This window comes from Malania oleifera, chromosome 13 (genome assembly GCF_029873635.1).
Source record: "Malania oleifera isolate guangnan ecotype guangnan chromosome 13, ASM2987363v1, whole genome shotgun sequence".
NCBI classification, from domain to species: domain Eukaryota; kingdom Viridiplantae; phylum Streptophyta; class Magnoliopsida; order Santalales; family Ximeniaceae; genus Malania; species Malania oleifera.
The window spans coordinates 41,861,231-41,887,334 of NC_080429.1; the positions used below are offsets into that span (position 1 = coordinate 41,861,231).

Genomic DNA, 26,104 nt, shown 5'->3' on the forward strand with positions numbered 1-26,104 from the left:
TTATTTTCATTTGTCATATTGGGTAAGAATCAAATGACTCCTTTTTTGCCTTTATTTTTTTTTCCCCTCACCTTTTCTCTTCTTTCCATCTTATGTTAAGGTAAACAAAAAAGGTGTGGGAAAACTAATTTACTTTCTCTTCACTTGTGTCAAACCAAACATTATTAATTCCAAAAAGAAAATAACTCCATGAAAACCAAAACCCAATAGTATCTTCTTTTGCTTAATCAGTTCTTGTTTGGTTTTATCAGACATCATGCTTGTTTTGCACTCTGTAGATTCTTAAATTTGATTATATCATGATAGACATTTGCACATAGCCCCTCCTTAACAGCCAAGAGGAAAAAAAAAATTGGCCTTGCGTCAAGCACACACTTGATTCATTAGGTGGTACCACAAAAATCAATCTCTAGCACCAAGTATTATCATTATACTTTGGGTGCAAACCTTTTTGGCTTTTTCACACCTCATGATCTTAAATTTAGTTTATGAACATTATTTTGCATTTTTTCCATTATCTATAACCTAATTTTGGGCACGCTGGAATGGATCAAATTGCAAATGGAATGAAATAAAAAATTATATATGGTGACTTTGGAAAATTATAAAGATCAATTCCATTCTATTTCATTCTTGCATACTAAACAAATGCACAATGCCAACTCCTTGACTGCCATTCCAGTAGCTAAAAGATGAACACTGTAGTTGGCAAATAGTAAACATGTCCGTTTAACAAATTAATATATCAAAGCAGGTCATACCCATCCATGCAGTTTATCATGTGTAACCTGCTCACAAATCACATCTTACATAGAAATATACAGCTGCGTTTTGCTTCCCAAAGCAGTTTTGAAATAGTTCATCTTGTTTGTGAACCAAATCATGTTTAAATTTTACAATCATCAGTTTCTGCTATCGTTCTTTCTTTACCCTGAGGTTCACTGACTTACAAACAACGTGACTATTAAACAGCATCAAGACTCCAGAGAGTTCAACTATATTCACCCTAAAATTTTGCTGGTAATATTATGGGGGAGAGAATCCAACTAGATTGGGGGATACATATCTAGATAGAACCCATTTTCTACTCAGCATACAGTATTGTGGTTACAGAGCTAATTGTTGTGCATGTAGGACACACAGCTTTGCAGAACATACAACTAAGCCCCCTCTTGCTATGACTAACTAAACTAAATTTCTGGCCATACCGCCAACAAAGAAGGGTTAATCACGTTGCCCTTTCAAAACTGCTACCAACCTGCATATGCAGCCATTCGGACTGTGACCCTTGGACATATTCTCTTGTTGCATGCGAGCCAAATATCATCCCAGAAGCTTCAAATGTTTGCGCCCCAACCTGACACATCAAGCTAGCAGCTTAGAAATTATACAAAATAGAAATCTCCAAAAAATAAATAAATGAATAAAATGAAATGTGCCTTCCCACATTTTCTCTTACAACAGAAATTTCTGATTTAGAAATAAATAAGTAAATTACCAATGTCTGCAAACACTAGCAAGAACCTAAAGAATACTGAACTCTATGAAGACAATAATAAAGAGCATAACGCACCGAAATCCTCAACTTCTTACTCTCCTCCTAACACAATAGTATGAATGTTTGAAAGTTCCAATAATATGATATGAGCTAGAATAGCAAATACAGAACCTTTAGAAGCAGCATCAAGTTGACAAGAAGACATGGCATGCAACAAAGGCTTCTTACTCCTCCTAACCCAATACTAAGGATGTTGGAAAACTAGAACAGCAAACACGGAATTTATAGCAGCAGTATCAAGGTGACAAGAAGACATGCATGCAACCAAAATCCTCAACTTCTTACTCTCCTCCTAACCCAATAGTAAGAATGTTTGAAGCTTCCAATAATATGATTGTTAAAGCTTTGAAGCTTCCACTAATATGATTGTTAAAGCTTGATATACATTGTTGTCCCACAACCTAACAGCTTAAACTTTTTAAGTAAAGTAGTAATCTACTATAATGGGTGTTTTCTGTCATGTTTGACTCTTCATGCGTTGATGGACTGCGCATGCAGGGGGTTGGGAAAGCTTGATATATATTGTTAGCCTACAACCTAACAGCTTAAGCTTATAGGTAAAGTGGCATTCTAACATGGTTAGGTTGGGAGCCCTAGAAGAGCAAGAGATCTGTATTAGAGGAGTGGCGAAGGATCTGAAAGATGACTTTATATTAGAGCAACTGAAAAATCATAATCTCTCTGGTCAATTCTCAATAGCAGGAATCATGCTTCCTTAGTGGAGTATCAATTCACCTGCATTTTTACACGTTCCTTCATTCTATAGTTAATCACAATTTGAAGGCAATTCGAGTAATTGCCACACCAAACAGCATTTAGAACCAAGGCAATATGAAGAGATGGCATCCAACAAAGGCTTCAGGTTAATGACAGGACAGGACCTCTAGAAAAGCAAGCAATCTGAAAGATAGGACTTTAGAATGGAGGAACTGATGAAGCATGATCCCTGCAGTCAAGCCCTGATAGCTGAAACCATGCTCCCTTAATGCACATCAATTTTCATGTGCATTATTACATGTTCTCTCATTCTGTAGATATTACAATTTGAAGCAACTTAAAGACATGCATGATAATGCATCAATTCATGCATCTAAATTGTCCACACCAACTGTTTTAATCCATTAACCCAAATGCAAATCCACGAGTTATGTGGTAACAAAACCCAAGCCAAGGAGAGGACTTGTAGATATTGAGTCAGAGCAGGGGGAAAAAAAAAGTGGAATGAAATATCCTCGGTGGTTGCATTAATCTACAGTGACTCTAAAGAATAAAACACATGATAAACCTGAAGTCCACTACTCTATCACATTGACTCCAAAGGGTCTGTTTGTATCAAGGATTTTGTTGGGGAAAATGAAGGGAAAATAAAAAAATAACTCATTTTCCATTATATTTTCTCTATATCAAATACTATTAAAAATGAAAATTTGTTCTAATATGATAAAAAATTAAGAGATATCAAATGATAATGATGTGTAAATTAAATTGTCTCATTGATTTTGTTTTTTGGTTTTTTTATTTTATTTTCTTTCGCCCTTTCCTTGCTAACATTAAGAAGCAGATTAATTTGACTTCTCCTTTTCTATCCCTAATGTTTTCCAAGTTCCAAACAGGGCCTAGTGTCACATTCGGGTGAAATTTCACATATTGGGAATCAAGAATATTTACATAGAACAGTTCAATGAAGAAGCATTTTGCACTTCTAAGAAACTTAAGTGTACAAATTAATTGAAAGATATTGAAATTTTGGAAATTTTACAATTAGTAAAAATATATATGTACAGAAAATGTAAACTCATAATGCTATATAAAATGTCCTTAATGGTTGAATCAATCTACCAAAAGTAAGAGAGAACTCAAATGAAAAATCCCTGGTCCAGTAATTCTAATCAATTCCTAAATGCAGAAACTCTTGCATTTGAAATCCAGAAAAATTAAGCATGACAGCTTAATTAAGGAGTCAGCTTCACACTTCTAGGTAAAGTTTGACTCATCTTTAGGGTTGCTCAAATTTTCTAAAATAACAAAGACCAAATTTGCATTCAATTTGGTTAGTTGAATTTTCTGGTTCTGATTGAAAATTATTAAATTTAAAATTTGGTCTCATTTTTCAAGCCAAACTGAACTGAAATCATTGAATGAATTATATAATAATTTTCATTATTTCTTGATTTTTCATTAATATTTATTTGAACTCTATTCTTTCATCACATGGCAAGAGTATGCCAATGCCAAAAACTTCAAGTTTCATGGTGTCAAAAGAGCTGGGGTGGCTCTCTCTCTCCAATCAAGTGCAATGTGCATAATTTTTTTTAACAAGTGAAGCATATGTATTAACCCATTTTGTAAAATTCTCATCTGAAATGAGATCAAGTCATTTTTTAAATCAAAAAAAAAAAAAGAGAATCTCATTATAGAAGAGAATATACAACAAGGAGAATAAGAGATCCCCTTATGAAGTGAAATGCCAATAAAAGGAAAAAACTGATCAAAATAACAATGCAGCCAATACCGCTATAGAACTGAAAAGGAGATCAACATTGTAAGAGCCACCAATATAGGCATTTGAGGCATCTGTAGTGAAATCCTTAAAAGGGCCGCTTTCGTTTTAGGGGCTAAGAGTGGCTAGGCATCACCAAGCCACTTAAAGCCCATGTTTGTTCAACAGAAGGATAGGATAGGCTAAAGGGGACTTCTCAGCCCATGCACATGGGCTAGAGTCGGCTGGTTCCCCCCACTAACCAGCTAAGACTAAGGCAGACTAAAGGAATAAAAAGCAATAATAAAAAAAAAAAAAAATTCAACTTACGTCCACACCCTAGCCACATAAATGGCAGATCAAACACCAGATAGCATAAGTTATTGAGTCCAACGCTATCATAGCCAATTCCATAAAATGCTTTTATGATGATTCTCCTCTCCCTAAACCTTTGCCTTCTAGAATATGAGGAAGAAAAAAATATATCTGAGTCTGAAGTTCCCCTGGTCTATATCTTCCTTTAAATCTAAAGGCCTCCGTACAAATGAAAAGAACTGACCAGAGAGAGAGAGAGAGATGACCACGAGAATGAAAAAGTAATTTTTATGAAAATTCTTCACAAATATCAATTGTGAAAAAGACTTTAATGCATAAATCAACTACAGATGGCTCATGATGCATGGATTATGGGACTTAGTGTCCAATAGTGCAGAGGAACCCTGCTAGATTCCAGTCACAGCTCTAAGCTGACCCGTTGCAAGAGGTTCCTGGCTTACCCACAAAAATACAGAAAGAATCTTGGCTATCAGCTATGTGGGCTTTGTACTGATATTCTCGTGTAAGGAATTGAAACTTAGCAAAGATGTGCTAATTCATATGCTATATGTTTAATAGAAATTGAAATAGCTTCACATAAGATAAAAATGGATCCAAGAATTTTTCAGTCGGTATCCTCATAATGGACATCATAAAGGTTTGTCTTCACGACAAATAAGAAAAACGAAACCCTGAGAGATAAAAATTCGATAATACAACATAACCTTAGGGTTGCTTTTCTTAACTTGTTTTTGTTCTTCACATCTATGAGATACCACAAAAAGAGAAAGAAAATTCATCTTTTTCCCCTCTCTTCTTGCCTCCAAAAAGGTTCGGACAGAGAGCACAAAACCCAAGGCTATCAGGAATAATCGTGGGAAATCCTTTGATAACATAGATTCTTACATCTCAATGATATCCCACGATCAAGATAATTGGCTGAATCCCAAATTTCATTGATTTAAAAGCGGCTACTGGACTAGGGCTTGAATTAATATGCAAGCCCATAAAAAGAACCAAATAACAAAATACAGAACAATGTTAAATAATTTTCTACCTCCCATGCTAAAAGGAAGAGCTATTTGCCTATCAAAACAAGGTATAAAATAAAATGGAGAGGAGATGAAAGTGTTATAGTCTTCTCAACATATTACAACTGCTTCACATTAGACTGATTATCTATCAAACAAATAACAAATGGGGAATATCAAAAGAAATCTAAAGGCCCATTTGATCACCATTTGGACTTTTAATTTCTTTTTATGAAATAGGGAATGAAAAAATGATGCATAAAGAAAATACGAGGCCATTTTTGAAAAACACATTTTTTCAAAGATGGTTCTGAGAAGAATCACTTTTAGAACGACAGACAAACCAAGCCTAAATTCCCACTGGGTGGGGTCGGTAACATGAATCCTTTTCCGCCAATTTATGTTATCATGGATAATTTCCTTGAAAAAAAAAATCACTTTTAGAAATTATTAAAATTTGTTTTTCGAAATTTCAAGAATGAGGCTTGGTAACAACTCAAAATGTTTCAAAAACAACGTTGTTTGTTGCATTCCCTTTTATTAATTTTCAGAAATAAAAACAATTTCCAAGAACTAGTCTTTGGAATTAATACCAAACTGAGCCTGAAATCTATCACTTGGGTGTTTAGCAACCACATTGGGCAAAATTTTATAAATACTCAAACCAAAAAATTAGTTAAAAGAGCATTATGTCTTATTTTATTTAGCAGCCCATTTTGAGGGAAACCCAACTACAAAATTTTCCAGGGAGATAGATTCGATAACCATGCAGGGGATTCATTATAGATGGGTTCTCAAGTAATTTTCTCAATGAGAAGTAGTTTCCATCAGAAGAAGTTGTTTGTTTGACTTCTTTTGGATAACATGTTAGGAGATTCGCATGCAGAAGATCTGGTTAGATGGAACATAATACAGAGGATGTTTTAATGTGAAGTCCTGTTACAAACCTGTTAAAATGGAAATGTACTGGATTGTCTAGTTTATTTTTCCCTTGAAAAAAATTTGGATGATTTGTCAACCAAAACAGCTTTCCCCCCAGCTCCATCCCCTTTTTTCTTGGGGAAGCAATGCGGAATAGGGGTCTTGAGCATTGAAAACCTTGAAAAAAGGAGGAAAAAGGCAACATTTTGTAATTCTATTCTGTGAATAGAGTGCTAGACATTTGCAATGTTTTGGCTTCAAAAAATAAGGTAAAGTATCCTTTGAATAGGTACCACTGAGATCAGTTAAGCGACAATTTATGGTTCCGATGGCTGTTTATCAGAAGAAAAGTTTGTTTCCTTGATCCCTACCCCCTTTATGGTTGGTAACTTGGTAAAGAGCAAGGAACAGGAGAGCTTTTGACTTTTGACAAACCAAGGCACCACTGCCCTTTCAGACTCCTGAAGCAAGGGTGAGATTCTGTGCTAGGAATTCTTTCATTTTTTTTTGTTCCTTTCTTTTTTTTTTTTTTGGGAGAGAAATAGAGAGAGAGTTTGTTAATGCATATGGATGGCACCCCCTTGGTGATTTTTAGTTAATTACATATATCATTTCATTTGTCCAAAACAATAAATGAAAGAAACCATAGAAGGATAATAAGCATATCAAAATAGTATAACAGGAAACAGTTCCATAGCCCATTAACCCATACAACTTAATTTAATAGTTTAGTGCGTATTACTGCTTTTATGGGCGCCCATGGAAAAAAATACTGCTTACCAGCTTTTACATTTATACAAATTAAAAATGAGTCGGTATATTTGGACTTACTTCTTTTGAAGGAAATCCTTCAATGGCAGGGTTCATCCTTACGTTAACTGCCTCAAGCTTCATTGAAAGAAACTACATCATCCAATAAATAGCATAAATTCATGTTAGTTAAAGAAATATCACGCTGAATAAAGGAACAATGGACACAACAACACATACCTCAACCTGACGCTGTAATGACTGGATGTAGTTGATTATCTCATCAAGGACTAATGCTTTTCCAATAACCTGATAAAGTGAAAAACGGGCCAATAAACAGTCCATGGAACAAATGTTAAGTTGCAACTAGTTGATAACAAATAAATTCACATGGGCCACTGGATCTTTACAATAAAAAGGCATTAATTTCATCAAGATTTGTCACAGCCCAGATTATAAAGAACCCACTAGCAACCAGCTTATCCTAATTAATAATACAAATATAAAAATCAACTTAATAACGACAACGACAGCAACAGCCTTCCACCAACCTTATTACATCCAGGGACCAAATCTTGCAGAATCTTCATCCTCTCACTGATCTTTTCTCTCCTAGCCTGGCAAATAAACAATTCCTCTGAGCAACAGCTTTGCAAATTCATTCAATAAATATACCAATTTACTGCATACATCCAACACAGCATATAACAATAACATAAGCATAGATGAACATGTCATACGCATCTGGATCTAGTCTCCCCGAGACCCATGTATTCCATAAGAGACTAGCTAAAAATTTAGACGAGGAAATTTTCTATCAATGGCCTGAACCAAAACTTACTCTTTCAGCTAGACTGTGGCTATCAGTAGCCTGGCCTCTTCTCGCTCTCACATGGATATAGTCTTGCTTGGGCGGCTCGGAATGCTTAGCTTCTTCAATTGGATTTTTATCGGCCCCCAAACTTGCTTCACCTTTTGAACCACCATTTTCATCTCTAGATCTTGATACTTTCATGCGCTTGCCATTCAAATTCACCTGTTTTGAAGGGAAAAGATGATCACATGAATAAGAACACAAAACTAACAAATAATATAAAATATATAAAGTGAAATCGAGACCCACGACCCAGTTCGTAGCATATACCATACGTTTGTAAGCTGAGAAAAAAAAAGTATTTTGAATTTATACAGGACCTGAAGGGCTAATTCACCCAACAGAAAACGATCATTCACCATAGTTTGAATTACGTTTTTTTTTTTTTTTCTTCATTGCTCAGGAAGCCATACACATAAGATGAATTTCATATTTTTTTCTTTTCCGTTTCTCTTCTCTCCTACCGTATCTGACCAACCAAGCAAAGGGTAGAAAATGAATATTAAGCACCAACCAAGTCATTGCCACTACTGGTAGAAACATGCTTCGACGACTCATCCTCGGAAGCGGCGTCTCTTCGCTTACCGCGACTCCCACTCTGTTCCGTCACCGTCGATTCGTCGACGGACGCGTCGCGGTTAGAGGAGGCCTCACCACACCCGCCAATTCTCAGGCCCAAACCCTTCTCCCCGACAATCCCATCACCGGCGGCGACATGAAACGGCCAAATCTCGGCCAGACTGTAGGACGAGGGGTTCGCCGTCGAGAAGGAGGACTCGTTGACCAACGGCGGGTCCATGAGGAGAGCAGGGGACGACCCGGATCCGAATTTCGCGCCCGGATTGACGGAATTGACGCCCTAAGAGGGCTGAGACTGGGTTGAGCGGAGACGCTCGAGAGATGAAGGCCGGAGTAATGGTGAAATTGAGTGGGTTTTAGGGGAGAGAAGGGTATTTAAAAGGGGTTTATGAGAGGGAAAGAGAGGCTTCCAAGTACAATTGAATTGATTGGAGGAGAGTGAGAGGTCAGAGGAGAGAGATTGTTACAGAGAGCGAGTGGCTGGGGCTGCATGACTTGGTGCTATGCGCACAGGGCGCACTGGAGTCACTGTGCTTTGCCCGCTGCCGGACAGGGAAAATTTACAGGAATCCGGATCCGATGAGGTGTAGCTGAATCTGGGCCGTTGAATTTGGAATTCATCCACGTGGCTCAATCGTACATCGGGATTCCAATCCCACCGTGGAATAAATGGGGTGCTAGGGTTGAAAACGTCAGGTTGTATTTGCTTAGATCATCCCTCATATGTCACCAGAGCAAAAACCAAAAAACAAAAATTATAGAAATCGTGAATCGTGTTCTAAGATTTCTTTGAGTTGTGAGATAAAAGTTATATCTTTTATTTAATTTGAACTCTAAAATTAATAAATGTGGGAGAATAAAATGTTGCTATATATGTCATAGGTTTACTCAAGACCAATTCTCTAGCCACCACTAAAAAATATGGGGCATGGTTAGGGGAATTTTATATAAGTGAGGAAATTACCTCTTATTTTATAAATTTTTTTTTTTTTTTTGAAGTCTCTATTAGAGCATGTCGAAATAAGGCACCCATCGAAGAAAGCTCCCAACAACAACATCTCAAATATACGCAAGGAACATATGTAAAGCTCCCAGGGCATGAGCGCGGTGGATATCAGTTGTCAAGTAAGATGGAGAATCGAGGGTTCGAGCCCCAATAGATACTCCAGGAAGAATGAAAGCGTGCTTTGGCATAGCGGATACCATCGGTTGTGTCTAGAGGAGTGGATAGCTCGAACGTCCAATTGGTTGATTTGAACATGTGACCGCATCCGATTAACCTGGTTGGCGAACCAGGGGGGAAGGCCGGCGACCCGTGAGTTTGGTGCCGCATCAAGAGATCCGAAGAGTGGCTCATCGATGGCTGGAGTTCTCACGATAATCCAAAAAAAAAAAAGGAACATATATAAATGCTCGAAGGCTCAAGAAAGTACTCTAAAAGAAATTTAAACCTCCATTTTCATAAAGGATGATCAAGAGATTTTATAATATGGTACAAGATCAATTTTAATTTGAATCACACACATTTACAGAGAATAACATCCCCTATATTATTTAAATTAAAAAATTATTAAGGAAAAAAAAAACTACTCAAGTTGAACGAAGTAAAATGTAATAAGTATGATATATTTTGGGCTTGAATTGTTGCCTTGTGCTAGAAGATAAAATTTACAATATATATATAATTGAATTTGGATTAATTTTTTGAAAACTAACCATACAACCAACATGCATTCTACCATATTTATCAGGTTAAAATTCTTGAGTTGACATGTTTTCTTGGTCATGCATAGATTATGTATAAATGCTGTAAAAACTTTGTCAATGTCTCATAGAAGGTGACTCCACCTATACAACTACGCATATGGGTAGATTTCATTATCCATCTAGGCACCTACCCATACGGCCGAATTTCATCAAGCATATTCTACAATTAAGCAAATCATTCAGTTAAAGCTATGGATCTATTAAAAGATTAGTGCTCACTCTTACTTCTCATAGTTTGCACTACTCACATTAATAGAAGAAAAAAGATAATGCTTTGGCTATTCAAGTAACTTGCTTTTATTTGACGAACCTAATTCTTGAAATCTTCATTCTTATATGTTAGTTATTGTCATTGGTTGCTCTTCAATTGGCTTAAATTGAATCCTCCTTAGTATGTTCTCTGTTAGCTTCTTAACGAGTTCAATAGTCAAAGGGTCAAGTGGCTTATTTTTTTGTCTCAGTTCTCCTCCTTCAATATTTGTTTCAAAATTTTATGTTTTAGGTGTGTATGTCTACTTTTATTAACATATCTCCTTATCAGCTCAAGTTATTGTAATTTAACTATCACTATGACGACCTAAAAATTTCACTGCTCTAATACCACTTGTAATAAATATTTTCATATAGCGGAAGACCTCAAATACAAATTATCAGAGTACTAATCTACCTCATCATGACAATAATATTTTCCAGTAGCACAATTAATATCCCTAAAATTCTGGACTCATCAAAATATAATTTATTTAATATCTATTCTAAATAGAACTTTCTATCCCACCCACGCCTCTGTTACGCTACTCGGACTTCAGCTAATCTTCTCATGCCATATGGAAAATGTTATGTAATCATGGGGTGAGACACTTCTCAATAAGACGGAATAGATTATTATTAGTGTGTAGCTAACATGAGTTTTAGTGCAACAAGAAAACATCCATTACTTAGTTAACCTTAACTGAGAAATCATGTAAAACTGTACTCACACACACACACACACATATATATATATGAAAACACATATTCTCTTTTCAAAACATGCTTTGGATAAATTTCTCAATTTACATCAATTTACATATATGCATAAAAGAACCTCCCTCAATGAACAATTATATAACATCATGTATTAACCCCACATAATTAGTATGAAGACTGGACTTAGTTATGGTTGACCTACCACCAAGCTAAGTTAACATACTATATCTCTAAGTACGATTTGCCTATCCCATGCTGGCCTATATACTGGGAGGGTACAATCCCATGCTGGCCCGTATACTAGGAGAGTACAACCCTACGTTGGCTCGTATTTCGAGAGGGTACAATTTCATGCTGGCTCGTATACCGAGAGGGTACAACCTCATGCTGGCCCATATACCGAGAGGGTACACTACTCGTCTCTAAGCAAATCGACTATCCAATTACCAACACTCTTAGAATAGTTTGGTTTCACTAATATATCTTACTAGCTACAATACCAAGCTTTCTTTACATATCTAGTCCATCAGATTTCTTATACCATATAATGCATTTTATATAATAAAAAACAATAACATAATTTCGTTTTCACAATTCGGTATAAAAATCTCCTCTTCACAAATCAGTATAAAATTTGTCATATTCATAAATCGATATAAAACCATTATATCCACAATATCCGCATTATTCCCTAAAATTCAAGAAATCAGTATAATACCACAATTCTTGCCATATAATACCATAAAAATTCTATCTGGTTTAATTATACAATAAAAACAAGTAAATCATTTTCATGCCACACAATTTATATAATAATTATAATTTCATAAAATACCCGAGATATTTTCACAAACATATATTCAGTAAATTTAAATAAAAACGCAGGTATGATCAATTTCACCTATTTAATTTAATTCCATTATTTCCCAAAAATTTGACATAATCAAATTCCTGCAGTTTAATTTAATTCCAAAATATTTCCAAATATCTGATATAATCAAATCCCTTCAGTTTAATTTAATTCCAAAATATTTCCAAAAATATGATATAATCAAATCTCTACCGTTTAATTTAATTTCAAAATATTCCCAAAAATCTGATATAATCAAATCCCAGCAGTTTAATTTAATTCAAAAATATTCCCAAAAATCTGATATAATCAAGTTTGTGCAGTTTAATTTAACTCAAACATATTTTTTAAAATAAAATCTCAATATAAATATAATTAATTTCACATACTCAATTTAAATCGTACATATTTTAATTAACACAAATCTAATTAAATTCACGTACTTAAATTTAATCGGGAATATTTTTAAATAAACATGACATAATCTATTCTCCTTACCTTAACCCTGAAGTGGTGCGTATAATGTCCAAATGACGAAATGTCTCTGGTTAAAACGTTGAGGAGCAGAGTTAGGACCTGGAAATGATGTTCGTGTTTCAATTTGGCCGGAAAATGGAGAGCAATTTTAGAGAGAGAGAGTATGTGCTTGAGGAGAGAGAGAGAGAGCTCACAAATTTTTTTTTGGGGGGGGGATTCAATTTAATTAAATGATAATAATTATAAATTTAATAATATAATATAATAATATATTAATATAATATAATATAATAATATTATAATATAATATTATATATATATATATATATATAAGTTGATAACCTGAAGCTTCAATCAATTTCCTAAAACCAGTGAACCCCTCTCTCTCTCTCTCTCTCTCTCTCTCCTCAACTCACTTCCTCTCTCCTCAATTTTTCGGTGATACGTGCATCGATTGAAGAACAAAAAATATTTATGGGTTCCATTTCCAGTTACCAACGTTTTAACCGAAGTGATTTCATCGTTAGGGCACCATAGACACCACTCATGGGATAAGGTAAGGGAAATAAATTATGTCAGAAATTTTAAAATTTAACCGATTTATTGTAATATGAGATTACAGGAATTATATATATGTTTTTCAGAATATTTTGGCATATGGAGATTGGATTTTGGATTATTATATTTATTATGAATTGATTAAATTGGTGTTTGTGAGCATAGGGATTTTATAATAATTATTATTATAAAGTTGAATCGATTGAATTAAAGTATTTGATTTCTGGAAGATTATAATGGATTTTATGAATAAATTAAACGGATGAAATTAATGGTCTTGGATTATTAAAGTGTGATTTATTATTTACAGGCAGTTTAGTAAAGTATGGTTAAATACATAAATTGTGTGGCATGAGATTAATATTTTATTTTAATAAACCGGTTGTGATTGCTATGGTGTGAGTACTTATATGTTTGTGTGATTTAATGCCCTTCATGCATATCGCAATATAACGTTGGCAGGCAAATGAGGAGTTTGTTATAGTTTCCATGATATAAGTTGTGATATAACATTGGCAGGATTATGAGAACTTTATTATATTGTCATTTATATAAATAGGGCAAAACGTTGGCAAGATGGATGAGGAGTTTGTTTTTGTCGATGTGCTATGAATGGTGTTGTGTGTATTGTATCTGATTACGCATCAAAGTTGCGTAATTGTGCGTTTAAAATCATGTGTTAGAGATTATAATTTTAATTAAATGTTTAATTATATTCAATATTCTAACATCGAGCTCAATTTAGAATATTTGGGTTTTTATTTGATAATTTACGGATTTTTGTATCTTTTTACTATAGGAAAATATCTAGAAATTAAATCTGAGGTTAAAATTGTCTGAGTCATTGTCCGTGCATAGGCTGTATATGTGAGCCACAAACAAAGTTGTGCCATATTAAATGAAGCTTGGAGCTTGGCCGTGTGGAGAGCTAAAAGAGCTGGGCTTCATTAAGCCTTGACGTGACCACGCAAACAAAGCCATGCAATGTGAAGGGCCCCACGTAGCTGTGTGTGTGCTGGGCTTCCATCGTGAATGGGCTAGCTAAATGTATAAGAAGTCGTGACCGTGTGTTGGGCATGCGGTTGGGTCTCCTGAAGGGGCTGCCGTGTTCGTGAGCATCGTGAGGTAGTCAAGTATGCGCTGAAGGCCTAGGCTTTAAGTAAAACGTGCGAGCTGGGTTTCTTTCAATTGAAATGGGAAGCTAGGCTTCATCTTTGATGTGACTATGCGAGCCCATGCAAGTGGAGGTCGTGTATGCTCTAGGACAACCTAAGGGCATTATTTTAGGGCTTTAAAGGCTTTAAAAGAGGGGGAGGCGTGCACAGTAGGGAGGCTCTCTCTCCAGGCTCTTTCTTTCAACTCTTCTCTTCTCTTCTCTCTTCTCTCTCTCTCTCTCTCTCTCTCTCTTCTCTTCTCTTGTCATCTCTTCTCTCATCTCTTTATCTCTCTTTCTTCTCTCATCTTTCTCTCTTTTTGTCTACTGCATGTGTGTGCCGACCACAAGAAGAAGAAAAAACATAGCAACTTAAAGACTCTGTGTGCAGAGGTCTTTCTTTTTTGCACTAGTTGTGCCTTACTGTGCTACTCCAACCCGAGAGCTGCTCTCTCTCTCTCTCTCTCTTTCTCTCTCTCTCATCTCTCATCTCTCCTTCTTTCTTTACTCTTTCCCCTTCTTGCACATTTAAATAATTGTACAAGTTATTATTATTTAATTCCAATTTTATTTAAAAATCTTTTTTAAATTTAAATTCTATTGGGTTGATTATATTATTAAATTCAGTTTATCTCGTCTTCTGATTTAATATCATTATTAGAGTTAATTTTGGTTGGATTATTTTTCATTGTTAAAGTTCGAGTTGATCTCCTAAAAAAAATCTTCTTTAGGATTTAAATTTTGTTGGGTTCTATTTATCTTAAGTTCAATTTATTTAAAGTCTGAGTTTTTATTGTGTTTTAGTTTACTATTTAAGTTGTTAAAGAGTCAAGTTTGTTTCTTTTGTTGGATCTGGTTTAATTGTCACTTAAGTTCTTGATTGTGTTAAAGTTAATTTTTTTTGTGTTTGATTGAGGTTTTTAGATTTGCATGCTCAAGTTCTGTGATAAAGTTATCGTTTTTAGACGTTTGTCCGAAATTTTAAACTTAGGATTGTGTTCTACAGTTAACTTTGTTATCATTTATTTTATTATGTCTATTTCCCATTTCTTGTCTTTAATTTAGTGCGTGTTAGGTTCATAAATTAAATTTCACGTTATTTTAATTTTGTCACAAAATCTCAAACATCCCAAGAACCGAATATGAACTATGTTCAGTAAACCTTTCTTTTCTTATTTTCTTTTGGAATTACACAAAATTTGAAATTAAACTGCATTTCCTGAGGAGACGATCTGACCCTTGGGCTAATTATTACACGACTGGACTCCTATACTTGGGATAGCTTCCAAGCTGCTCATTTTTAGAGTGAGTCAAGTTTTTGGCACCATTGCCGAGGAATGTTAGTTTTAGTTTCAAACTAGTGTTTTTTCCCGTTATTTTAATTTTTCTAATGAAAAAAAAAAAAAAATGAAGTTTTGAAGAAAATACGGCTGCACCTGCACCACACAATCTTATGGATCTTTTGCAGCCTACATGCACCATTGCACCATCTTACACTGTTTTGCCTAATAACACACTTAATTTCATGATTTAGCATAGGAGGATGTCATTGATACCTCAATTCTATGGGATGGAATCTGAGTGTCCTTATCGGCACCTAACGGAGTTTGAGTTGACTTGCAATACTTTTTTTCCTAGTGTTAGAACTAATGAATTTACTAGACTTCGTTTATTTACTTCCTCTTTGAAGGATAGAGCGAAGATGTGGTTTAATTCTTTGGTGCGTCATTCTGTCTCTAATTGGGCTGATATGGAATGTGAATTTCTACATAAATTTTCTCCCTCACAAAGAACTCAATTTTTGTAGGAACAAATCAGTCAATTCAAGCAAAGAGCTAGCGAGAAATTTCATGAAAGCTGGGAGTGATTTAAAGATCTGGTTAATATGTGTCCCTACCATGGATTTGAATCATGGCGCCTACTACTTCTACACTGCTTTGACTCATGACTTGAAACAGTTCGTCCATACTGTGTGTTTAGGAAATTTCTTCGACAAGGAGCCTGATGAGGGTTTGGGTTTTCTGGATCATTTAGCTGACTATGCTCGGCCGTGGAACACTAGGATTGATAGAAGACCAATTGCAACTCAACCATTGGGAGCAATACATGGTGGATACTGGTATGAACTGAAAGATGATTTTGATGTTGAGGCAAGTTGGGTTGAACTCACAAGAAGTTTGGATGCTATAATGAAAAAGGAGAATAGTACAAAGCAATTTTGGAATCAATCTTCCTAGTCCTATGCATTCCCTTATCAGTCGATATATCATTGGGTTGTTCCTCAACATTAGTATCAGCCACAACAGATCTCTCAGAGCTATGTACCTCTAGGATTTCAATCTAATGTAGCACCTATTCCACCAAAGAAGTCTCTTGAGGATACTCTTTAGCAATTAATGCAGATTCAGGTCACAACTAACAATCAGTACACTCATACCACAAATGAATTGCGGGATACCGTTAATGAGATGAGCACGCAGTTGAATATCTTAGAGAAAGAGGAATTTATGGTACAACCTCAATCTAATCCTTAAGAATATTAGCAGCAACAACAACAAATACATAATGTTTCTCTTGAGACAACGGAGGCCGTTATTACTTCAAGAAGTGGAAAAGAAGTTTCCCAACCTGAGATACTCATCGACAGACAAACAGTTGTCCCAACACCTGAAGTTACAACTGAGACAGATGAAGTTAAAGAAAAATTAGAGGAAGTGAGCCCAGTTAATGAGGAGGTTGAGACTAATAAGGAGTACTAGCATGTGATAGTTTATCCTCAGAGATTGGCAATCGTGGAATCGTCACTCTCTATTGGAGTAAATGTCAAGGAGTGCAATGCTGAAGCAAATTTTCGCAGTGGTAGGGTGATTGGTACACTTGATAAAGAAGGTGAGCAGAATGGTGAGAATTTAACTTTCAAGGAATCAGGTAAAAATTTTAATATTGATACTTCTGAAGAACTAAAGGTAATTGTTCCGAAAACTTTTCCTCAAAAACTAGTTGTTAAAGAAGTAAATTTCCTGGAAAACATATTAAATAAAGATCCTTTCTTATTAAAACAAGAAAGTCAATCTGCACATGTATTGTTTGGTATTTTGAAGAACATTAATTCATTTGAAGCTAACTTTCATGCGGGTAATAAGACTGATTCATTGTGGCGGCACAAATTTGGAGATCTGTCAATTCAATTTATAAAACTGCACCCACCAAATAAAATTCCTCCAGAGCCTCCGCCAGACAGACTGTGATTTTTTTCTTTCTTTTATTTTCATTTTGTTTTACCTTGTTTTATTTTTAGTTAATTTTCATGTACATTTTTCCTTAGTTTCAGTTTTTCTTTTCCCATACTTCTCCACCTAGGTACACTCTACTTCCCCCGTGCACATCTTTTCTATTTACCCTATACTTTCACATTGAGGACAATGTTCCACTTTAGTTAGGGGGGGGGGGGGTATGAGAAAATACATTGAAAAAAAAATTGAATATGGATGATTAGGCCATGATTAACACTGACTTATACCCTTTACAAACTTGCATATAACCTAGGAGTTACACACTTAAGTTGTATAGTGGATTATTTATGTGTAGTTTCTCTTTATATGGCTAATCTAGGAATTGTAACTCTATGTAGGGTTCATTCATGTTGATCTGCCTATATAAACTCTTGTATTTACATGGTATCTCATGAGGTTGAAAATACGTGTTCACGTGGCTTGGAGCACTTAGGGCTCCTTGTGAGCACTAAGAGAGCGTATGTAGCGACTTTGACACCTTGTGAGGTACTGTTGAGCCATTTATCATTCTTTTAAGTTTTTGACATCAGCTTAGAGTTCATGAAACTCAACTTTCTTTTCTTATTTTCTTTTTGGATATTCTTTGTACATTAGTCTCAGTTTTTGACTTGCTAACCTAGAGGTGACATCTAGTGGGGAGATAGAAACTAGGTCTTGTAGCCTACTCAAGATATGAAGGCTGAGCACCCCCTAGAAATAGACTTAGTTCATGGACCCCTATTCGAGCTTAACTCACATGGGTGGTATGAAGACAACAAAAGAAGTGTAATGATTGTCCTAATTGACTATAAAAAGGAAAAAATTGAAAAATGAGTAGAAGAAAGAAAAAAAATAGAAATGCACATGAATGAAGTGAAAGATTAATACCTGCTCCACACAACTACCACAAAAAGTCAGGGACATGACACATGTTCTCCACATATGAAGACTCTTCAAACAACTAATGCCTTAGATGTATTCACGCCTAGTTTGTGAATAAATTGATCTAGGGTGGTCTTGGTTGGATATAGCGAGTAGGTGAGAAGATACTAGGGTGAAGGACCCAACACCTCACAAATAGGCTGGATCATTTTCAAACTAGTACACTCCATAAATTTAGTGTTTTTTCCTTACAATATGTGGGATATTTGATCATGACACTCCTCCTCACATATGATGAGTGAACCCATCCTTTTTGAGTGTTTTTTAGGGTATACTAGTTAGGTCGAGTCAAAATGACCGTTCCATAGGTGTCCACTGGTATCCTGGGTGTAACGATTCATAGACATTACACATGCCTCGAGATTTCACCTATTTATACTCGAATTTATATGGTTTCATTAACTCAGAATTGTAATTTCTAGTTAACTTTATGTGAGCATATTGTTCTTAATGACTATATAATGATGAAACTTGCACGAGTGACTTCCTTTGGAGTTGTGTAAATTGTGTATGAATGAACTTGTGTGTAATCTAGTTATACTCCTGTATGTGAAATGGTATGATTGTGTGGCATGTGCATTCATTTGATATTCGTTGGAATTAGGATTTGTGGGTATCACCCTAAATTGCATTCACGTTATTTGCTAGAGACTAGCAAAATGTTAGTTGGGGAGTGTGATTACGCGTCAAAGTTGTGTAATTGGGCATTTAAAATCATGCATTAGATATTATAATTTTAATTAAATGCCTAATTATGTTCAATATTGTAACATCAAGCTCAATTTAGAATATTTGGGTTTTTATTCGACAATTTACAGATTTTTGTATCTTTTTACTATAGGAAAATTTCTGGAAATTAAAACCAAAGTTAAAATTGTCTGAGTCATGGTCTGTGCATAGGCTATATACATGAGCCACAAATGAATTCGTGCCATATTAAATGAAGCTTGGAGCTTGGCTGTGTGGAGAGCTAAAGGAGCTGGGCTTCATGAAGCCTTGATGTGACCATGCAACCAAAGCCATGCAGCATGAAGGGCCTGGCGTAGCTACATGTGTGCTAGGCTTTGATCATGAATGGGCTGGCCGAATGCATAAGAAGTCGTGACCATGTGTTTGGCATGCTGTGATGCCCCGTGGAAGAAATGCTTAAAAAGGATTAGATGTTACTACCCATATCAATAAGGTGCACTTTTCTTTTCGGGAGCCTTCCCATAAGAACTCCACGGTTAAACGTGCTTGGCTTGGATTAATCTTGGGATGGGTGACCTTTTAGGAAGTTTTCTCAGGAAGTGTGTGAATGAGGACAAAACACACTGAAAAGGACATGTGTTGGTCTATGGGGCCAATCATTAGTCCGATAAGGCCTACCCCCTGTTGTCTGGTCCAGGTGGAGGAGGAGAGACACAGTGCTCCCTGGAAGACCCAAGTTGGGGCATTACAAAATGGTATCAGAGCAATTACCTAGCCAAAAGTGTGATGAGATTCACATCACTTGGGTTTGGAAATATGGGTTCACAACGAGGACGTTGCATTCTGTAAGTGGGAGAGAATGTGATATCCCATTGCTTAAAAAGGATTAGATGTTACTACACATATCAACAAAGTGCACCTTTCTTTTCGGGAGCCTTCCCGAACTCCAAAGTTAAGTGTGCTTAGCTTGGAGTAATCTTGGGATGAGTGACCTTTTGGGAAGTTTTCTCAAGAAGTGTGTGAGTGAGGACAAAACACACTAAAAAGGACATGCGTTGGTATATGGGGCCAGTAATTAGTCCGATAAGGCCCACCCCCTGTTGTCTGGTCCAGATGGAAGAGGAAAGACATAGTGCTCTCTGGCAGACCCAGGTTGGGGCATTACACATGTGGCTGGGTCTCGTGAAGGGGCTGCCATGTTTGTGAGCTTCGTGAGGAAGTCAAGCATGCACTGAAGGCCTGGGCTTTGAGTAAAACATGCGAGCTGGGTTTCTTTTAATTGAAATGGGAATTTGGGCTTCATCTTTGATGTGACCATGAAAGCTCATGCAAGTGGAGGCCGTGTATGCGCTAGGACAGCCTGAGGGCATTTTTTTAGGGTTTTGAAGGCTTTCAAAGAGGGGGAGGCATGCACAGCTGGGAGGCGTGCACAACAAGGAGGCTCTCTCTTTTCTCTCCAACCCGAGAGCTGCTCTCTCTCTCTCTTTTCTCTCCTTATCTCTCTACTCTTTCCATTTCTCGAACATTTAAATAACTGTTCGAGTTATTATTATTTACTTCCATTTTTATTCAAAAATATCTGTTAAATTTAAATTCTATTGGGTTGATTATATTATTAAAATCAGTTTATCTCGTCTTCTTATTTAATATCATTATTAAATTTAATTTCAGTTGGATTATTTTTCATTATTAAAGTTTGAGTTGATCTCTTGAAAAAATCTTCTTTAGAATTTAAATTTTGTCAGGTTCTATTTATCTTAAGTTCAATTTATTTAAAGTTTGAGTTTTTATTGTGTTTTAGTTTATTATTTAAGTTGTTAAAGAGTCAAATTTGTTTCTTTTGTTGGATCTGGTTTAATCATCACTTAAGTTCTTGATTGTGTTAAAGTTTAGCTTTTTTTTTTTGTGTGTTTGATTGAGGTTTTTAGAGTTGCATGCTCAAGTTCCGTGATAAAGTTATCGTTTTTAAACGTTTGTCCAAAATTTTGAACTTACGATTGTGTTTTGCAGTTAACTTTGTTATCATTTATTTTATTGTGTTTGTTTCCCATTTCTTGTCTTTAATTTGGTGCCTGTTAGGTTCATAAATTAAATTTAACATTATTTTAATATTGTCACAAAATCTCAAACATCCCAGGAACCGAATCTGAAATGTGTTTAGTAAACCTTTCTTTTCTTATTTTCTTTTGGAATTACACAAAATTTAGAATTAAACTGCATTCTCTGAGGAGACGATTTTGCCCTTGGACTAATTATTATACGACTGAACTCCTATACTTGGGATAGGTTCCGAGCTGCTCATTTGTAGAGTGAGTTAGTATCTGTTTAAGTGCTTGTGTGGGCCACGTAGTGATATCTACTCGGTACGCAATGAGAATGATGAATACTGAAGTACTTGTGCATTAACCTTGGTGGGTGTTAGCATGTGAAGGTGAATTGAATACATTATGATTTTGAATATGCTGTGTTATTATGAAAAGTACGCGTATGTAAATTCTATGGTATGATTGATGTTGAATGTGTGTGAGTACATGTATATGAATTAAAATGCATAAATAAATTACGGTGAGGTAAAACTCTCCACCCGAGGGCTTACTGAGTAAGGCGAGTGCCTTGATCTGTATCAGTTGTAGCCTCACCCAACTAAAAGGGCAAAGTTACAAATGGTATCAGAGCAAAAGGACGTTACATGTATGGGCGTGTAATCTTCCCTATCCTCGGGAACTCTCGCTTATAAATGTTTATGTGTATGTGAGAGTATAGTTTGCATGTGTTTTCTCAATTGATGATGATTAACAAACATCTATATTTTGTATACACTAAAACTCATTGCCACAAACTGATATAATTTGTTCCATCCTTACTAAGAAGTGTCTCGCCCCAGTGAATTATTAACCTTTCAAGTCCCTCAGGTGATTGACCTTAGCAAGCTCTAGGGCAGGGTTAGTTTTTGTAACTACGAGTAGTCATAGGAATCGAAATATGTAAAGTTATGTTTAATTTCCCGTTATGTAATATGAGGTGAATGGATACACTTTTTGGATGTACAACATATAACTCTGGTATTTTATTTGAGGTTAATTATTTTTCACTGCGTGTATGGTATTTATGGTATTAGAAATGGATGAATAGTCACATAACACGCTGGGCCCCACTTGGCGGGTTTGGGGCGTTACAAGTGGTATTAGAGCCAAATGATTCTGCAAACTTTAAGGATGATTAATACTAGAGTATAGGTTTGAGTTTGGATGAGGATAAAAATGGGTAGGTTAGCTTGGGTCTTGGTCTAGAAGTTCGGAAGTGGAGATCCTTTGATGGTCTTCTGTGGTTTTCCTGAGGCGACCATCTCAAAAAAATCACAGCAAACCTTCGACGACTTTGTTTCTGAGTGGTGAGGCCGAACTTTAGGATGGGAAGTCTGAAAGTCAAACGGCTAGAAGTGTGTAGGGAATTCTATGGTTTTACCTAATTTCTTGTACTGGTCGGGTCCTAGTAATAGGATTCTAAGAAACTATTCTTTGCTTTGTTCTCAGGATGGATACCAGGGATAAGAGCGTAGATGTTTGAGGGGATAATCATGTCAAAACTTCCAGCAAGGAAGATGTTGATACCTCGGCGGTGTTGTGGGGTATAGCATGACAGGTTAGGAAAGAGATTTGGAGGGACTCCAAGGGAGAGGATCAACCACCGGTTGTTTGGGGCTGCACTATCAAGCAGTTCACCCGGATAAGTCTGCCGACATTTACAGGAGGAGCATACTCGATCATGGCTGAGGATTGGGTTCAGGAGATAGAAGAGCTTTTGGATGTTTAGCATTGCACCGAGGAGCATAGGGTGCAATACGCTACTTAAACTGATGGGGGAGGCTAAGCAGTGGCGGAGAGCGGTAAAGTTGGTAGAAGAATAGAAGTCGGGACCTGCGGTTATTACTTGGAGCCGTTTTAGGGAAAACTTCTTCGACAGGTATTTCCCCATGGCCACGTGGGAAGCTAAAGAGGAGGAATTTCTAAATCTGACTCAGGGGTCCTTGGTCGTACAATAGTACATAGCTAAGTTTGTGGAGTTATCTCGCTTTGCTCCATACATGGTCCCGGATGAGTTGAAGAAGGCTGAGAGGTTTGAGAGAGGTCTGAGGAAAGGAGCGCACATGTGGTGGCATTTTTGGCCCATAGTTTCTCTGAGCTGGTGGACAACGCCATGGAAGTAGAGGTAAATATATATATGAGTGTGAGGAGATAGCGAGTTAGAGGAAGAGATCCATGCCTCCCAGCTTCCATGCAAATTCCAAACAGAGTTTGTGGAGGGGAGAGAGTGATATTGTGGGCTAGAGGCTAGTTAGGGATGATCAAGGCTATCAGGGTGATTCATCACGCCCTTACTGTGCCAGGTGTCACCAGAGGCATTGGGGAGAATGCTGAGGTAGGGGTATTTTCTGTTATCAGTGTGGCAGGTACGACCATGTAGCCCCGAGATTGTCAGGGGCTGCCAAATGACACATCCACTTCAGGTTAGAACTAGGGAAACAATCCGGAGCCTCGGGGCGGCCAAGCGCGAGTTTACACACTTACCCTGACTAATGCTGATATTACTAGTGGCGTAGCAGCAGGTAATGTGTTTATGTTTTGAGGCAAGCAGTAGATTTATTTGATTCTAAGTTACGTGTTTATGCATATCTATGGAGTATATTAAAATTGTGGTATGAGGATGATTAGGTGATTTTAGAGTTATATAAAATGATGGTTAGCAAATTTCGAAAACGAAATTTTTATAAGGGGAGAATGTGGTGATTCCAAAATAAATAAAAATTAATTAATTAATTAATTAATTAAATGATAAAACTATAAATTAAATAATATAAATAATATTTTATTTTTATATATATATATATATATATATATATATATATATATATATATATATAAGTTGATAACCTGAAGCTTCAGGAAATCAATTTCCTGAAACCAATGAACCCTGCAAGCATGAATTTCGTCTCTCTCTCTCTCCTAAACTCACTCCCTCTCTCAAATTTTTGACGATACATGCGCCATTTGAAAAATAGAAAATAACCCTGGGTTCCATTTCCAATCACCAACATTTTAACCGGAGTGATTTCATCATTACGGCATTATAGGCACTGTTATTGGGATAAGGTAAGGGGAATAAATTATGTCAGGAATTTTATAATTTAACCGATTAAATTGTAATATGAGATTGTAGGAATAATATATACATTTTTCTAAATATTTTGGCATATCGAGATTGAATTTTGGATTATTATATTTATTATGAATTGATTAAATTGGTGTTTGTGAGCCTAGAGATTTTATAATAATTATTATTTTAAAGTTGAACCGATTGAATTAAAGGGTTTGATTTCTGGATGATTATAACAGATTTTTTGAATAAATTAAACGGATGAATATAATGGTCTTGGATTATTAAAGTATGATTTATTATTTGCAGGCAGTTTAGTAAAATATGGTTAAATACATAAATCATGCGGCATGAGATTAATATTTTATTTTAATAAACCGATTTTGATTGTTGTGGTGTGAGTACTTAATGTTTGTGTGATTTAATGTCCTTCATGCATATTGCAATATAATGTTGGCAAGAAAATGAGGAGTTCGTCATATTGTCCATGATATAAGTTACAATATGTTAGCTTTACCGTGATCCCAAGGGGGGGGGGTGAATTGGTATTTTTAAAATTTATCTCCTAAGTATTCCTCCTAATAGCAGTATGTTCACAAGCCTATGGTCAATCTAGTGCAAGTAATGTAAATATACCAGAAATTAAATAAAGAAGTTTAAACAATCACACAAGCACTAGAAAGCAGTAAAGAGAGGATGACACGCAGATATGTTATCGAGGTTCGGCCAACTGCCTACGTCCCCGCCTTGGCTAACCAGCACAAGGTTTATCACAATAACTTGCTCACTTAAACGGGTGGAGCGACACCTATAAAAATCAGATCAAATGATCACAGGGCTGACCTCAACCTTAACCAGGTCAATTAGCACAGGGCTAACCTCAACCTTTACTAATCCTTACCGGGATGGATTACCGCCCCCTCAGGCCATGCTTGGAATCTCTCAGATATACAAACAAAAGGTACAATGTATGGGTGCTTTCACGTAAAGCAAATTTGTACCACAAATGCACATAATATCACATACACCACAGATGATTTAATAATGTAAGCTCAGTGTGGTCTAAGTAGTTTAACTCTCAAGGATGTTTTCTATTAGTGTAGTGAGTATGTGAAAGTATTAATAATAATCTGTGTATTTCAAAATATTCAATCAAACGTGTTCACACAGAATATCAAACAAGCCTTAAGAATATCAACCAATAGAATATCTCAATCATATGAACATTTATATGCTTAGATTGCAAGATATATTTAATCTTTGTATTTCAGCAAATGATATAGACTTGAATGAATATTGCCACAAAGATTAATATAACACACACAAATATCTTCTCACAAATATATCAATATGAATATCACAAGATGTTTAAGTACTTTTGAAAATATTTATGCAAGCCAAAACAAATACAACCTTCTTAAGTTATTGCAATGAGAATGCAACACTCGGAAGTTTAACAAGTCTTCTTAGGATAGGCTTATTAGCAAAGCTTCCTAAGAATGCTTAGGTTATGCTCTCGTTAGAAAAATCGATTCACACACTCACCAAATGAGAGAGCAAACCTCTAACCAATAACTTCAAACACACTTACAAATGATACTGAGATGAAACAGGTAAGTTTGAGTGGATTTGGAAGTAGTATAAACAGTAGGGAGTATTTAGCTTGAGAGAGAAATATGATTTTTGGTTTTTGCTAATCACTACTTAATTCTCCCAAGCGAAACAATATATATAGACATACCAAAATATTTGACCGTTGGGGATC

At 35.9% G+C, this 26,104-nt stretch overlaps 1 protein-coding gene across 1 annotated transcript; it reads right to left on the reverse strand.

Annotated features, from left to right (window-relative positions):
* Positions 1-806: 806 nt before the first annotated feature.
* LOC131146819 (transcription factor bHLH79) lies at positions 807-8,941 on the reverse strand. Its single transcript, XM_058096615.1, has 6 exons — positions 8,443-8,941; positions 7,896-8,090; positions 7,606-7,671; positions 7,295-7,363; positions 7,136-7,207; positions 807-1,357 (listed from the first exon to the last, which is right to left on the reverse strand). Exons 1-6 carry the CDS (start codon positions 8,725-8,727, stop codon positions 1,229-1,231), a joined length of 816 nt encoding a protein of 271 aa, XP_057952598.1. The 5' UTR covers positions 8,728-8,941; the 3' UTR covers positions 807-1,228.
* Between the last annotated feature and the right edge of the window lie 17,163 nt (positions 8,942-26,104).